This window comes from Enhydra lutris, unplaced genomic scaffold (assembly GCF_002288905.1).
Source record: "Enhydra lutris kenyoni isolate GAN:26980312 unplaced genomic scaffold, ASM228890v2 scaffoldscaffold30, whole genome shotgun sequence".
NCBI lineage: Eukaryota > Metazoa > Chordata > Mammalia > Carnivora > Mustelidae > Enhydra > Enhydra lutris.
In genome coordinates this window covers 9,826,732-9,840,648 of record NW_019154114.1, presented here as the reverse complement: position 1 = coordinate 9,840,648, position 13,917 = coordinate 9,826,732, and the positions used below count along the sequence as shown (strand labels likewise).

Genomic DNA, 13,917 nt, shown 5'->3' with positions numbered 1-13,917 from the left:
CCCCAGTCCCCGACGCCTGGGCGCACGTGTTTGGGGACGCACGCAGTGTTCACGTGGACGACGGGCGGCGAGTACTGCCCTTCGTCCTGGAGACTCCAGGCGGGGAAACCCACCCTCCCTGAGAGGCACAAACTCATTCTCCCCCACCCCAGGCGCCTTCATGAGAACCACCTGGGTGCTCATTAGGCCACTCAAAGGCTGCCCAGAGCTGGAGTCTGGTGGACTCAGGCCCACGCGTGGCTACTGTGGCTTATTTAGCCAAATCAAGGTGGGCACCTGAGATGCTTCCTCAGTCCCTGCCCTTCCATTTCCAGCGATGTGCAGCCTGTAGGGCATGCCCTTTCATTCAGAAACTCAAGGTTTGGTTCCCCTGTTCAAAGGGGACGTGGCTGCATTCCCCAGGGAAATCTGGGTGGAAAAGTCAGGTGCCTGGGAAAGTAGGGTTCAGGGTTTCAGGCCAGGCCAGTGCTTGGTGGTCTCCAGGAAGGGGCGGGTCCCAGTGGTGAGAGTGGGACCCAGAAGACACCCATCAGGGAACCGTCAGGTGACCAGCCTCCAGGTGTAGCCAGCACTCCTTGGGGCAACATGGTCCTGGAGTAGCTGTGGGCATCAGGCAGGCAGAGAGCCGGTGCCAGTGGGAAGGAGCAAGCATGTGCGGCTGAGAGTTTCCAGTCATTTCTTTATTGGGGCAGGGGGTGTGTCATTGATACGGACTTCCGGGCTGGTCCCTGTCTGCAGACAGGTACACATACTCCAGTGTGTGCACACATAGCACGAGGCCAGAGCTCTGGCGGGCTGGAGAGGTCAAGCTCTTTTACAAGAGGATGTTAGAAAGAGACTGGTCCCAGAGAATGGGTGGTGTCTGAGGCTTCGGCCGCACCCCGGTGGGAAGCCGGCTGCCTGAGCACCAGGGTGCAGCTGCCAGCAATGGGGGCCCAGAGGGCTGGGCTGTGTGAGGAGTCTGGGTGGCCAGCCTCTGTGCCCCTACCCCGAGCTGGTGGCCAGGCCCAGCCCTGCCCTTGAGGCAGGTGTTTGAGCTCCTCAGGGAGGGGGCCCGAAGACCCTGAATGCTCCATGGGGCCACTCCTTGGGCCCTTCTCCATGCCAGGACCGTCAGAGGACAACCCTCCGGTCCAAGTGATCCCCACGCCCACTCCGCTGGTGCCTAACTTCCAGGTGCTTCTTCTGGACCTTCTCAAAGTGCTGCAGCAGCTCTGCGTAGTCGATGCTGGGGGAATCCGCTTTCTGCGCCTTCGGGGCTGCTTGTGAACTGTCTCTGGGGAAGAAGAAGGGCTCAGCATCAGTCTCAGCAAGCCAGGGAGGGAGCTGGGGGCCAGGTGGCACCGGGCATAGGAGGGCCGGGGTCAGGGCAGGGCCACAGGCTCACGGACCTCAACCTTGGGGAGTACGTCTTCCTCAAGCCCGGGATCCCTTGCCCAACCATCAGCCCCAAGGCAGGGGAGCCCCGTGAACATCCCCTCCCCCTCAAGTGCTGGGACCAGTCAACAGTGCTGCTTGGATATGGTCTTCAGTCTGTGGGCTGGCAATGGGGCCCAGAGCAGGCATCGCATCGGGAAGCATTTCCTGTTTACGACTGGCTCCCTTTGGGGTGAAAGCCAGGGCTAGCAGCCAGCCAGGAAGCCAGCTGGGGCCTGGAACAGGGTCCAGGGAGAAGGGGGAGGAGGCAGCCTGGCCCTTTCTCTGGGGCAGGACTAGGCCTGCAGACAACAAGGATTGTCTACTGCTGAAGAGACTCTACTGGGCCTTTTGCTTGGCAGGACATCGATTTTTGAGTGTTGAGGTCCAAAGGCCTGTGGTCATTTTCTGTCCCTGAGGGAGAAGAGCTGGTTTCACCACCGGGCATGCTGGCGGTTCCTACAACTCCTATTGTTACCATCCCCTCCCCCTGCTCTGTACGGTTGCACAGGTCGTGCAGAGCGCAGCTACAATGTGCCTGATGCTCCCTAGGGTCGTGCAGGGTAATAGCCCTGTTCAGCTTGTCCCAGGGACTAGATCCCCTGGGGCCCTGCCCTGTTTATAAGCACCCCTCCAGAGAATCTCCTGGAAGTCTGCTTCTCTCTCAACTGAGCCTCCCTGGCTTAGGAAACAGATCTGTGTGGGCTGGAAAAATATTTGCTTCTATCCCCTGAAGCCTGGTGGCCCTAGTAAGGGGGGAGTCTCATGAAGGCTGTGGGCTGTTCATGAGAATCCTTGTGCCCCCTGAGTTCATGGACAGACCCCGATATTGAGGCACAAGAACTGAGCACACAAGCTAGATAAGCCGGGATCCAACTGGAATACGACCACTTCCTAACCACTGGACCTTGGACCCATGGCTCAGTTTCCTCCTCTGCAAAGGGGGACGGCCAAAGAAGCCACTCCATGGGGTAGGTGTGAGGGTTCCCTCAGATTCGACACCGAAGAGCTTGGCCTGGTGCCCAGCCCCAGCTTGATGGGCGGCCACCGTGGCTACAACCCTGGTCCTCTGAGGCGAGGCCAGCCAGGGCCCAGCAGCTCAAGGCCGCCTGTATATCTGCGGCTCAGTCCACTTGGGGGGAAAACGATGGCACTTCACCCAAAGGAAACCCTCCCCAATAAGCTTGGCCCGACAGGCCTCTCCGACCACTCACCTGGCTGCTGAGGCAGGACCAGGGGCGGTGGGAACCTTTCCCATGGTTAGGATGGGGCTGGAGCTTGGAGGTGGCCCCCTACCTACTCAGTGTGTTCCCCTCCTGCTGAAGGCACCCTAGACAGTGGCGTGGCCCCCGCTTTCCTGGGCCTCAGGCAACATCGGTTCAACAAAGACCAGCAGGAGCCGCGTGGCTCTGGTGGGGGCAGGCTGCGGGCAGCATTCTGAACTCCAGCTCCTGTATTCAGCTCCCCTGGGAATGGGGAAGAGGCTCCCTGTCACAGTAGCTCTGCGGTCCCGGTGCCACCGCCCTGAGAGAATAACCTGGGCTTCTGGGGAAGCCGAGGGACACCCTGCGGCTTAGAGCTCTCGCTAGGGAGTGGCCAGGCGCAGCCCCAGCCCCGAAGGCAGAGATGTGGGAGACCCGTGGGCCTGGGAACATGTGCCCAGACGGGACACTGCAGTACGTGCCTAGGCGTCCGTGAGTCTGTATACCGCTCCCCTCGACACTAATGGCAAGCCCAGGCGTCAGGTCCAGAGGTAGGACTGAGATTAGGGGTTTCCAGCAGTGGCAGCCAATCCGGGGGATCTGCCCAGAGGTGGCTGGGGCAGCATGTGGGGGTGGGGAGGAGTGGGCCACACCTTGTGCTCCCTGGGCCCTCGGTGACTCGGCCTCCCTCCCTGGACCCCTCCTGGCCTGAGGTCTTCAGTGGGGGGAGGGGAAGTGGGGAGGAATGTGTCCCATGAGGGTAGGGTAGGTCTCCTCTGAGCATGTGGGCCAAGGCTCCTCTCCCTGCCTGTCACAGTGGGCACGGCTGCTGCGCAAGCCCTTCCTGCTCTGTTGACAACACCCCGCGGGCAGTCAGTGGCTGGGCGACACCCCACCAGCAGCGGAGATGGGATTCCAGAACCCAAAGCTGGCCCTCTCTCCTGCCACCCCCACCCATGCACCTGTGACCAGCTTTTTGCTTCAGAGGTTCCCTCCTGCGTCGCTGAGATGGTTTCTGGGGAGTGGCCTGGAAGCCTGAGCGTGGCCAGGGTCTCCGAGCCCTGCTGGCGCCTCGAACACACAGAATGAGGGATGGGGGAGGGGTGCAGAACCCCCCGCCCCCAGCTGTTCCTGGCTTGCGGGCCTGTCAGGCAACCCAAAGCTGTCTTCCAGCTGCCTGCCCCTCCCAGGGCTGAGACTGTCCCTGTCTCCCTCTCCTGGGTGTGAGCTGTTCCTCTGTGCCCAACCCTGCAATCTGACCCCTCCCCCAGCTGTTCTTGGGGCCCCCTCCCCGCCCAGTGCCTCCTTGCGCGTATCTGTGCCAACTCTTCCAGGGTCCCTGCGAAGAAAGGCTGGGCCGAGCCTCAAGCATCCATTTAACCCAAATGCTCATTTACTAATGAAGAAACCGAGAACCAAGAGACGGATCTGAGGTCACACAGCAAATCTTGAGCAGAGCTGGGATCAGATCCTAGTCCAGGGGGCACCTGGGTGGCTCAGTGGGTTAAAGCCTCTGCCTTCGGCTCAGGTCATGATCCCAGGGTCCTGGGATCGAGCCCCACATGGGGATCTCTGCTCAGCGGGGAGCCTGCTTCCCCCTCTCTCTGCCTGCCTCTCTGCCTACTTGTGATCTCTCTCTCTGTTAAAAAAAAAAAAAAAAAAAAATCTTAGATCCTAGTCCAGGCCTGTGACCTGCCCACTGACCTGAGAACCCAGAGGTCTCAAACCCTTGGCCCAAGACTCCCTTGACTCTGACCATGGGACGCTTAGGGAGAATCCTTTATCCCCAGCTTCCCTCCCTCTGCACACTTGTACCCGGGCCTGGAGCATGCCGTGAGGACTCCTACTACCGTGAGCTTTACATCCCCACCCCCAACAAGATGTCGTGGGCAGAGCTCTGATAGGCATATGGCCCTCAGCAGTGCAGGGTCTGGAAGGCGGGCTGGTTGGGGGTGGGGACCAGAACCAAAGGTCACAGGAAGGAGCCCTTCCTGCCTCCTTCTCCCCTCTTCGCCAGCTGCACTTTTCCTCCTAAGTGCTTGCCAGGTGACCCTAACACCCACTGGACAGTAGAAAGGCTGGTGCAGAGGCCAGGCCAGGGACACTACGGTGTGGCTTCAGGGCCTGAGTCCCAGGAGCTAGAAGTATCCCCACCAGGGGCATCCAATGGTTCCGCAACTCCCTGCTCCCTGGGGATCACTCAGGCATCACTAGGAGCAGCAGGGACTGTGCCCAGCTCTGCCTCCCAGAGCACCGCTGTCTGGGAAAGTGGGTGGGGTAGGCAGGAGCTGGGCCTTGGCCAGGGTGGGGGGGCGGGGGCACACCCACCGGGGGCTCAAGCCCCTCCAGCCGGCCTAGGTAGCCAGCCTGTCAGGTGGTCCGCAACCAGCCTCTGGAGAGGCCAAGCTGGACGGGAGGGGTGGTGGGAGCCTAAAGCCAGTGCCACAGAGGGCACAGGGGCTTGGGTCCGGGGCCGAGTGTTAGGCTGCCCAGTCCAAGGCTGCCCGCACCAGCCCCAGGGGCCGAAGCCCGAGGCCCTTCATGAGAGCGAGGTGCCAGGCCTGCCAAGTGGCTCTAACAGCCTGGGAGGGAACTCGAGACACACAGGGCATCTGATGCAAGCTGCGTGCGCTCCATTCAGCGTAAATCTCCTCAGTGGCTCTGCTGGTTTCCATGGTGACCTGACAAGTGAAATTTTCCATCTCGGATGCCAGATGCCTGTGGATGAGGCAGAGCCTGCAAGGGTTACCAAATATAGACACAGCCCCGCAGGCTCTGGGGGCCGGGCCAGCCGTGGGTTTGGGATGGGAGCCGGGCTGGACAGCCCCCTCCCCCGGGGCCACAGCTCTCCTGCCTGGAGGCGGCCATGCTGGGACTCGTGGTGGCGGTGTGCCCAGGACCTGCTCTTCCCAGGGGCAGGACCCGAGCGCCGTAGCTGCGGGTGCGGTCTGCCTCCCGTCCCATCCAGGATAGGCTTCGGAAGGCCGCAGCGAGGCTGGGGTCTTTCTGAAGCCCAGGCTGGAGCCTCTGCCATAGACCGAGGAGAGGGCCACCCAAGGCCGGGCTCTCATGCCTATCTGCATGGGACTGGGCGCTTGTCTCTGGCCTAGGATGTGAACTGAACTCCCTCCACCTCGTCCTGCAAATGGCTTCCCTCCAGGGGCATTCGTCTGGGTGACTCTGGCATGCTCTCTTTATTTTTTGACTAACTCAACCCTGACCGTGTGGAGAAGGTATCGTTAGCCCGTGCCACCTTGTAAACCGTCCTGGAGCCCCTCCTCCTGGGGCCCTGAGAGGCCCGAGGGCTGGTGGCAGTGGGGTGGCCAGTCTCCACGGTGCCTGGTGGCTGTGGTTCCTAGGTGAGGGAGACCCCTCTGGGCCTGACCCCTCTGGCCGGCCTCCCCTGGGGGCGGGGTGGGGGGCAGCGGTCCCCAGCCACACTCACTCGGTCTGGAGCAGCTCGGGGTTGGGCACGCACTGCAGCCGGCGGGACAGAAGCTGGAAGGCGCTGCTCTGCGGTAGCAGCATGAGCAGGCCGTACAGGGCCTTGATCAGGTGTGGGTGGCTCTTCACGTCCAAGAGCTGCAGGCGCAGATCTGCGGCGGGGCAGAGGAGAGAGGTCAGGGCTCAGCCACAGCCCCAGGCCTGCCTGGGAGCTGGCCAGCCAGAGGGCTGTGCTTCAGAGGGAGGCAGGGGCTCCCCCACAGCCAGACACACCTGCCTTCTCCTCCAGGGTCACCTCGCCTGTCCTTGGGGCATCTCCCCTCTTTCTTCCTGCCCATCTGTGCTGAGCGAGCCCTCGGCCTGACGACCCCTGTGCTGCCGCGGGGCCTGGGTCCTGAGCCCCTACCCTCACTGCAGTCCGGTAATGAGGGGGCTCGGGGCCTGGAGTGTAACAGATTCCCCGGTCTGCTCTGCACGTGCCAACACAAGAGAGCTATAAATAGGGTGAGCAGGAGAGAAAGCCCGGATTAGGGCAGCTTTGAGGGAGGGCAGGATGGAAGAACGCTGGTGCGTGTGGCAAAACACACACCAAGCCCCGGAGTGTCTGGTAGGTGCTTCTGGAAAGCCACCTCAGGTACCAGCCCTGTCAGTACCACACTAGATGGGAGCGGTGCCCCCGTCCTGCCCAGCACCTGTCCCAAGTCAGCAGCCCCACGCTGCCCTCCTCTCAGCCCCTCTGGGAGAATCACAGGCTCCTGCCTTCTTGTGTCTCGAAGGCCCAGTCCCAGGCATCGCCGGTGGGGAATGTGCCACCAACACCCAGAGAGGCCACGGCACCCCAGCAGCCATGCAGGGGTTTGGGCTGACACTGGAGCCAGAGCAGCGAGGCCCAGCTGCCCCCAGCCCCTGCACCCCAACCCTCTTCTTGCCACAGGGAGGAGCCGCCCGTGGAGACCTGAGTAGCTGGGGCTGTGGGGCCAAGCCAGTCCCCAGGAGGGGCCAGGCAAGCCGGGAGTGGGATGGGGAGCTGAGCAGAAGCAGGGTGCGTCTGCTGCAGTCACCCCCGCAAAGCCCTGGACCTGGTGAGAGGGCACTTGTGGCTTCTCCAGGGTCAGGCTGGACCTGACCTCAGGAGAGTGTGTGTGCCTGGCTGCCCCAGAAGGCCCTTGGGGAAGTGAGATGTCAGGCCAGGGGACCACGTGGGACAGGCTTGGCTGCACGCCGCTGGGAACAGGGTCTTTGTCCCGGGCCTCTAGCCCTGTGGTGCCCTCGGACGCATTCGAGGCACTGCCAGGGAGAAGGAGGCCGGGCAACCAGCAGGACAGGAGGGAGGCCACCGGCAGGGCTGCCTCCCTGCTTCCTGACCTTACTGCAAGCGCGGGATTTTTATTCTGGGGGCTGCCCTCCTGGGGAGCAAGCGCCAGGTGCGCTGAGATGCCAAGGGCTGTGCGCGCCCCAGCCAGCGGCCAGCAGCCACTTCTGCACATTCAGCCTGAATGTGACCATCTGGCGGCTCCTGCCCAGCCACTCCCCGCGAACGCCAGCTCTGCTTTGCAGAGAGGGGAGGACGTGGCTCCCAGGCACAGAGAAGCCCCTGCAGGTGGGCCCAGGAAGCCCCTCAGCTTCTGAGAGCTGGGGCACAGGGCAGTGTGCTTGCAGCGGGTGTGGGAACAGCTCTGGACCGGCTGCTTCGGGTCCCCCAGTGGGGATGTCATTCACCTTCAGAAGGCCTGCATCCGTGAGACACACCTTCAGGCACTCATCCTGATGCCACTCGTCCCGGTCCTGCTGGACTGGATGCCCCAGCCCTGTCATCCCCGGCCTTTTGTTCCGGCATTGGAGGACCCCCCCTGACCTCCGCCGGTGCGGGGAGCCCCCTCCCCCCCCTCCCCGAGGCAGGGTGGAGCGGCGGAGGGAAGGCTCTTACATGTGAAGATGGGGCACTCGATCAGCTGCACCAGCTTGTCCACCTCTGTGAGGAAATCCACTGTGACCTCCAGGTCTCCGCTGGGTGGGGGTCAAGGAAAGTCTGACTATTGGGCCGGGATGGCCGGTCTCTGGGAGGGGCCTCTGTGGGGGTGCAGGCCGCCAGAGAGTGGGGACTCAGGGGCTGGGAACGTGTGTTCTTCCCACTCGGATCCTGGCTTCAGAAGCACAGCCTGCTCTGCTGAAGCACGAAGGTCCACCAGTCTACCTGCCTCTTTACTTCTCCATCCCTCTAAGTGTAAAAGGGCCCAGGGGTCCCCCTGCGTTGGCACTCCGGTTCTGCATGGGGGCTCTCTCCTCTGCGCCCTCCCGGCTCTGAAAGGCTCTTATCTCAGCCCTGCAGACTGGGGGGAGGGGGTGGGAGGAGGCTGAGCAGGAAAGGTCCTGGTTCCTACCTGGGTGGACGCCTGTCGGCAGGGCCAAGGTCAGGGCTGCCACAAGCGTGTGGCCTGCAGTCTCTGGGCCACGCCAATGACTGAGAAAAGCAAATCTAGGGTGTGGACAGAGAGCAGGCAGCCTCAGGGAGTGAGGCGAGGCCACACCGACCCTAGGTGGAGGAACCTCAAGGCCCTTCTCTCCTTACCCCCAACTCCCGGTCCCATCAGGAAAGGAGGCCCATTTTGTGTCCTAAGCAGCTTTTTAATCCAGGGTCACGTGCTGGGCATTCACAGAGGAAGCTGGTGCGCTTCAGCCTTCTAAGAACTGTGACCAATCTGCCCACGGATGCCTTTCCAGGCCCCAAGGCGAGCTGTGGGTCTTCTCTTCAGCTGAGGCCTCTCCCCGGCCTGCTTCTCCCTGCTGTCCCAGCCAACCTGGGCTCCCTCTGGCTCTGTGGCTCCAGCAGGTCCTTGAGTGTGGTCCTTGAACTCAAGTGTGCAGGCCTCACCCAGGTCCCCCCACTGCAGTCCACCCACCTTCCCCATTCCCGGGGCCTCTCCCTGCCCCCACCCAGGGGCACCTGCACCTAGGTAGCCCCGTCAGCACCCCTCAGCCTCGGTCCCTCACTTACAAGGTTCTGCCAGGGCAGCTCCTGCCCCAAGACCCAGATGACCCTGTCTGCTGCCCCCAGCTTGCTCTCAAATACACCCGTCTCGGTGTCCTCCAAGGTCCTGGGGTCACGAGGCCTGGAAGCAGGGAGGGGGGTGACGGGGCAGGAGCGTGGCCCTTGGGCCTGCCACCTGGGCGGATGAACGGGAAGGATACAACTTCTGGATGAGATCGTAGGCGTGCCGGTAGTTCTGGGTGAGGAAGCACAGGGACACGGTTGTGACAGGGTTGTGGCACCAGGAGCGGTAGAGGCAGCAAAATAGGTTCTGGCTCTCCTGAGGGGGAAGAGGTATGAGCGGCCGACACAGCCCCGACTCCTTCCCACCCGGGGCCTGAGATCCAGGGGCTCCTGCGCAGTACCGGGGAGCCAGCTCAGCACCCAGGGCTGTGTTTGGCAGCCCAGCTGGGAAACAAGCCATCACAAAGGAAACGCTGACAGCTCCTCCTCAGACCCTATCATTACTCCCAGTCCCACAGAGCCACGTGGTGCTGGCTGTGAGGGGCTGGTCGGGTGTGAGCCTGTCCTCTGCACCGGCATTCCTGCCCTTGGCAAAGAACAGTAACTATTCTCCCCGGAACTCTGTGGTCCCGGAGCCTGTGGGGCTGGGAGGAGGCTTCCTCAGGCCTTGGGGTCTCCCTGGCAGCACCCCGTCTCATGCGCAGATGCCACAGCTCCTCCCTCCTCTCCAGCCCTCCTGGTACTCAGGAACCAGCCCAGGAGCTGAGCCCACACGCAGGGAGCCCCTGCCCTGAGGAGAATTCTTAAGTCAGTCCTCTGCAAGTGTGTGGAAAGAACCAGAGAAAGAAGGCAGAGGTGTGGCCTGGTCATCCCGAGTCTCCTGGCCCACGATGCCCTAAAGCAGGCACGCACATCCTTGAGACTCAAGCGGGAGCAGAGACAGGGTCTGAGCTGGGGGAGGAGGTGGGGCGGAGACCACGGCCCACAACGGGGAACGAAACCGCTGGAGCCACCAGCACACCCAGAGCGGCAGCCACTTCCGGAGGCCCCCGGAAGCTCAGCCTCCTGCTCGTGGGCCACGCGAAGCCCTTGACCGGACACTGACCCCAGGGCAGGCTGGCAGCACAGTGAGCAGCCCCCCACCTCACTCTCACTGATCAGCCCCACTGGGCCCTTATCCAAAGCCTGGGCCAGGCAGCACTGTGACACCTTGGCTTAGAACAGGGGGCCTTTTGAGACAGATCTGTTCCCCTATTCGGCGGAAGGCCCATGGCTGAAAAGGAGGGTAGTGCCAGCAACGATCCCTGATGTCTGGCGACGGTTTAACCCAGAAGCCCGACTCACACAGGGCAGCACGGCCCAGGACGCGTGAGCCACTGGGTCCCCGAAGCCAGTCTGCTCGGTGTGCGGGGCAGGGGGTGGGGTGTCAACAAGGGGAAAATGCAGGGTCTTTGGCAGCTCAGGAAGGGCACGCAGACCCTGGAGCAGAGTCCAGAGCCTTCTGTGGGCAGAGATCTCTGCAGCAGGTGGCTCCAAGGAGACGGCCTCTGACTTACTGCCATGGTTGGCACTGAGCAGCAAGCCAGGGGAGTCCATAGTTCACACTGGACCCGGAGCTCTGAGATTCTGTCCCGTCTCCCCCACTCCGTGAGCCCCCCGGGGTGAGGGTGGCTTAGCACGGCTGTGCGCCTGTGTGCACGTGGGACCACACCCGGGACCCAAGCCCATGGACGCGGAGTACCAGAGTCTTCAGGTCCTTGAGCTGGTTTCTCAGCTGGAAGAGCTCCGTGGAGGTGAGCAGGATGGTGTTGAGGGTATGGACCATGGTCGAGGCAAACTTGAGGTCCTCCTCTCGGAGCAGGATGTCTGCCATCGAGTGAAAGATGTTCTCTGCATTCAGCAGGAGGCAGAGCTGCCTGGAAGACAGGCCAAGGAGAGGTTACAGAAACCTCTGGGCTTAACCTAGGGAGCCTCTCCCTGGTCTTGTAGCATCCTGACGAAACCCGCTCTTTCCTGGGTTTGGCCTGGGACCCCAGCTCTCAGGCCTGTGGGGGAGGGTGGGGTGCGGCTCACGGGGGGCCTGGCTCCATGAGCCCTGCTCACTCTGACCCAGCAACTCTGGAGCCCCACAGGCTGGACTGACCTCCGTCCCCTGCCCCGACCCCAAGATGGAATTCTAAGAGGAACCATAGGCCTCTGCCTACCACTGTCGCTGCAGAACCCCACGTTACCTTCCAGACCTCCCACATGTCACAGCAATGCCCCACATGTGCTGAGGTACTCCCTACCCCTTCCTGCCTTTACTTTTTTGGATAGAGATGACCTTTATGCGACAAGTAACCCACGCACTGGTCATCGATGCGCTGTCCTCTGCGGGCCCCCTGGGCTCAGGAACCTATCTGTGTTGTTCACAGGCGTGACACCCCTACCCCCCGCCTGGAGCACATGGTGCCTGCTGACTGCAGGGTTCAGTGGGTGCTTGTGGGATGGACGGGTCCTATGACAACCCCGAGTTTTATCTCCGCTGTTCACATAAGGGAAACTCGGGTGCACGGAGGCAAAATGACTTGACCGAGGTCACAAGATGAGTTAGGGCCACTTGTCCTTCCCCCGATCTCTCCTCTTGGAAGTCCTGCAGGGTTAGGGTTATGCTTTGTGGAAAGGAGTCTCCATTCTATAAAAAGGAAAACAGGAAATCCAGAGAATGGAGAAAAGCAGATTTTCCAGGGTCCCTGGGCCAAGATGATGTCAACAGTAGGAGGCAGGTCTCAAGGACAGGCTCGGAGGAAGCCTGCTGAGCTCCCTTTGCAGTGGCGCCCACGGAGGCCGGGCCTCGAGGGGACGAGTGGGCCTTCCTGTCGGGAGCATGGCCACTGAGCTACTGACCGCGCTCCTTATCCACTCCCTAACCTGCCCTGTGTCCCGTCCAGGGTGCACGTATGTCCGCCTGACTCCTCGCCTCTGCTCCCGGCAAGTACACAGACCCCGACATGGGCCTGTGGGTACAAAGGTCTGGGGCCTGCCTCAAGGTCTACATGAACCGGACAACATGAGCCACATTTGCAGCCAAGATGCTGGACACACAGCCACCCCAGGTCACTGAACTCGCACTAAGCTCTGCATTTATCAGACTCTGGTTTCCTGCTTCCCTCTGAATACCAGCCATGCCTTGGGGCCAGACAGCAGAAGATTCCTCCCCACCCCCGGCTCCAGAAAAATCCCAGAGCATTTGGTAATAGAGAGGCCAAACCACGAAGTGCAAACAGTGGGCAGGCCGTCTCCAGCCCAGGCCCAGCTGGAACTAGCAGCCTTGGGGAAGAAAGCACCAGAGAAGTGGAAACAAGGCTGTTGGGGCGGAGGGTGGGGCTGGATAGTGGCATGGGAGGGGCTTTGCCATCGCCTGGGTGGCACCCCTGCTCACCTGTGTGCCCCCAGAGCTTGGCACTTCCAACAGCTGTGTGACCCCAGTGTCTCCGTGCCACAATTTCTTCACCTCCTACTTGGGGGTAATACCCCCGTGCAAGATGGGGGTCACTCAGAAGAGAGCTGCACAGTATATGGTTAACGGGACCCTACTTGGGTACCCCAGGTACCAAAGGTGGGGGTGACAGCCAGCTCATAGGAAGAAGCTTGGCTCTTCTGCAGAGCACAGACAGTACTTTCTGTCCCCTCCTGGGCCTCCCACCCCTGGATGAGCTCTGTCTCCAGGGCCGTGGGATAGAAATGTTCCAGAAGGGCAGGCCAGGGAGGAAGGGGAGAATTCTGACAAATGGTCACAAATGCCCGTCGCCTGCAGCTGCTGCCGTCTCCATGACAGAGGCCAACAGCTGAGGCTCTGCCAAGGCAGCACTCTCTGGGGACCACGGGGCATGGGGACCTGTAGCAGCGAGAGGGCGGGGGTGGGGCATTCACATGAGGACAGCTGGAGAGGCGTGGAGGGGTAAGCAAAGGGGATGGTGGTGGTGAGGACAGGCGGGTACCAAGGCCTCCTGGCATCCCTCAGAACCCAGAACACTGATGGCGCTAAAGAAGGTCACGGACCTTCTAGAAATTTCTAGCATTTTCTAGAAATGCTCTTCTCTCATCACCAGTGAGAGCACACCATCCTGGCCTTTCCCTCCTTCAGTGACTGCTTCTTCTCTTGTGTTGTGGTGGCCCAGCGCACGCGTGCTCTCCGTCTCTCTCTCTCTCGTCTGCATCTCTCGGCGGTCACACCTGGTCCCATGTTTTCAAGACCATTCCAAATGGCTGCCCAACAGGCATTTCAAATTTGGCAGGGCCACGCACCACGCTCCGGCTCCCTGCCTTCCTATCTCAGGAAGCAGTGTCCCTGCTGCTCTGCCCAAGGAAGGAGTCGCTCTTGAACCCCTGGCTTCTCTGTCCAGTGCACCCGCCAGCCTGGCAAGTGTTGGCCATCTCTTCTGGTCAATTCCAAGCTGTCTCCTCACTGGTCTCCCTGCTGCTTCTCTCATCCCTACAATCCACCCTCCCAGAGGACTGCCCACCGGGGCAAGCTCTGAAAAGTGCCAGTCAGAGCATGCCACCCCCCAGCAGTTTCCCACGGGATCTGAACAAATCCCAACTCCTCACCACACCTCTAGGATCTTGCATCTTCTGGTCATTTCTCTCCAACTCAGCTCTTGGGGTTCCTCCTTCACTCTGCAGAGAGTGGCTTCCTGGATGTTACGTTTCCCCCCTCATCACTCAGGGTCTGGCTGCCCTGCCTGGGGCTCGGCTCAGGAGACCCCTGAACGTGCGCTGGCAGGACACAGCAATGACACAGCACCCTGAGGAGCCGCCCTGAAGCTCCGCTAGTTAAACCAGCAGGAGAGGGGAAGAGGGAGAAGCCAGGAAGGGGCTCCT

The 13,917-nt window shown here is 61.6% G+C and overlaps 1 protein-coding gene across 4 annotated transcripts in view; it reads right to left on the bottom strand.

Moving 5' to 3' along the window:
- Window positions 1-659: 659 nt before the first annotated feature.
- Window positions 660-13,917, bottom strand: part of LOC111152764 (Vac14, PIKFYVE complex component) — a 99,193-nt gene continuing 85,935 nt past the window's right edge. The window contains exons 15-20 of one of the 4 annotated variants that reach the window (XM_022511385.1): window positions 10,796-10,970; window positions 9,252-9,370; window positions 7,990-8,069; window positions 6,336-6,555; window positions 6,064-6,214; window positions 1,128-1,276 (exon numbers count right to left, since the gene is read on the bottom strand). In XM_022511385.1, the coding sequence (XP_022367093.1) occupies window positions 1,196-1,276; window positions 6,064-6,214; window positions 6,336-6,555; window positions 7,990-8,069; window positions 9,252-9,370; window positions 10,796-10,970 (826 nt within the window). In that variant the 3' untranslated portion in view covers window positions 1,128-1,195. Of the gene's footprint in view, window positions 1,277-6,063; window positions 6,215-6,335; window positions 6,556-7,989; window positions 8,070-9,251; window positions 9,371-10,795; window positions 10,971-13,917 lie in introns of all 4 variants that reach the window. The other 3 variants (XM_022511386.1, XM_022511387.1, XM_022511388.1) reach the window with 3 other exon arrangements.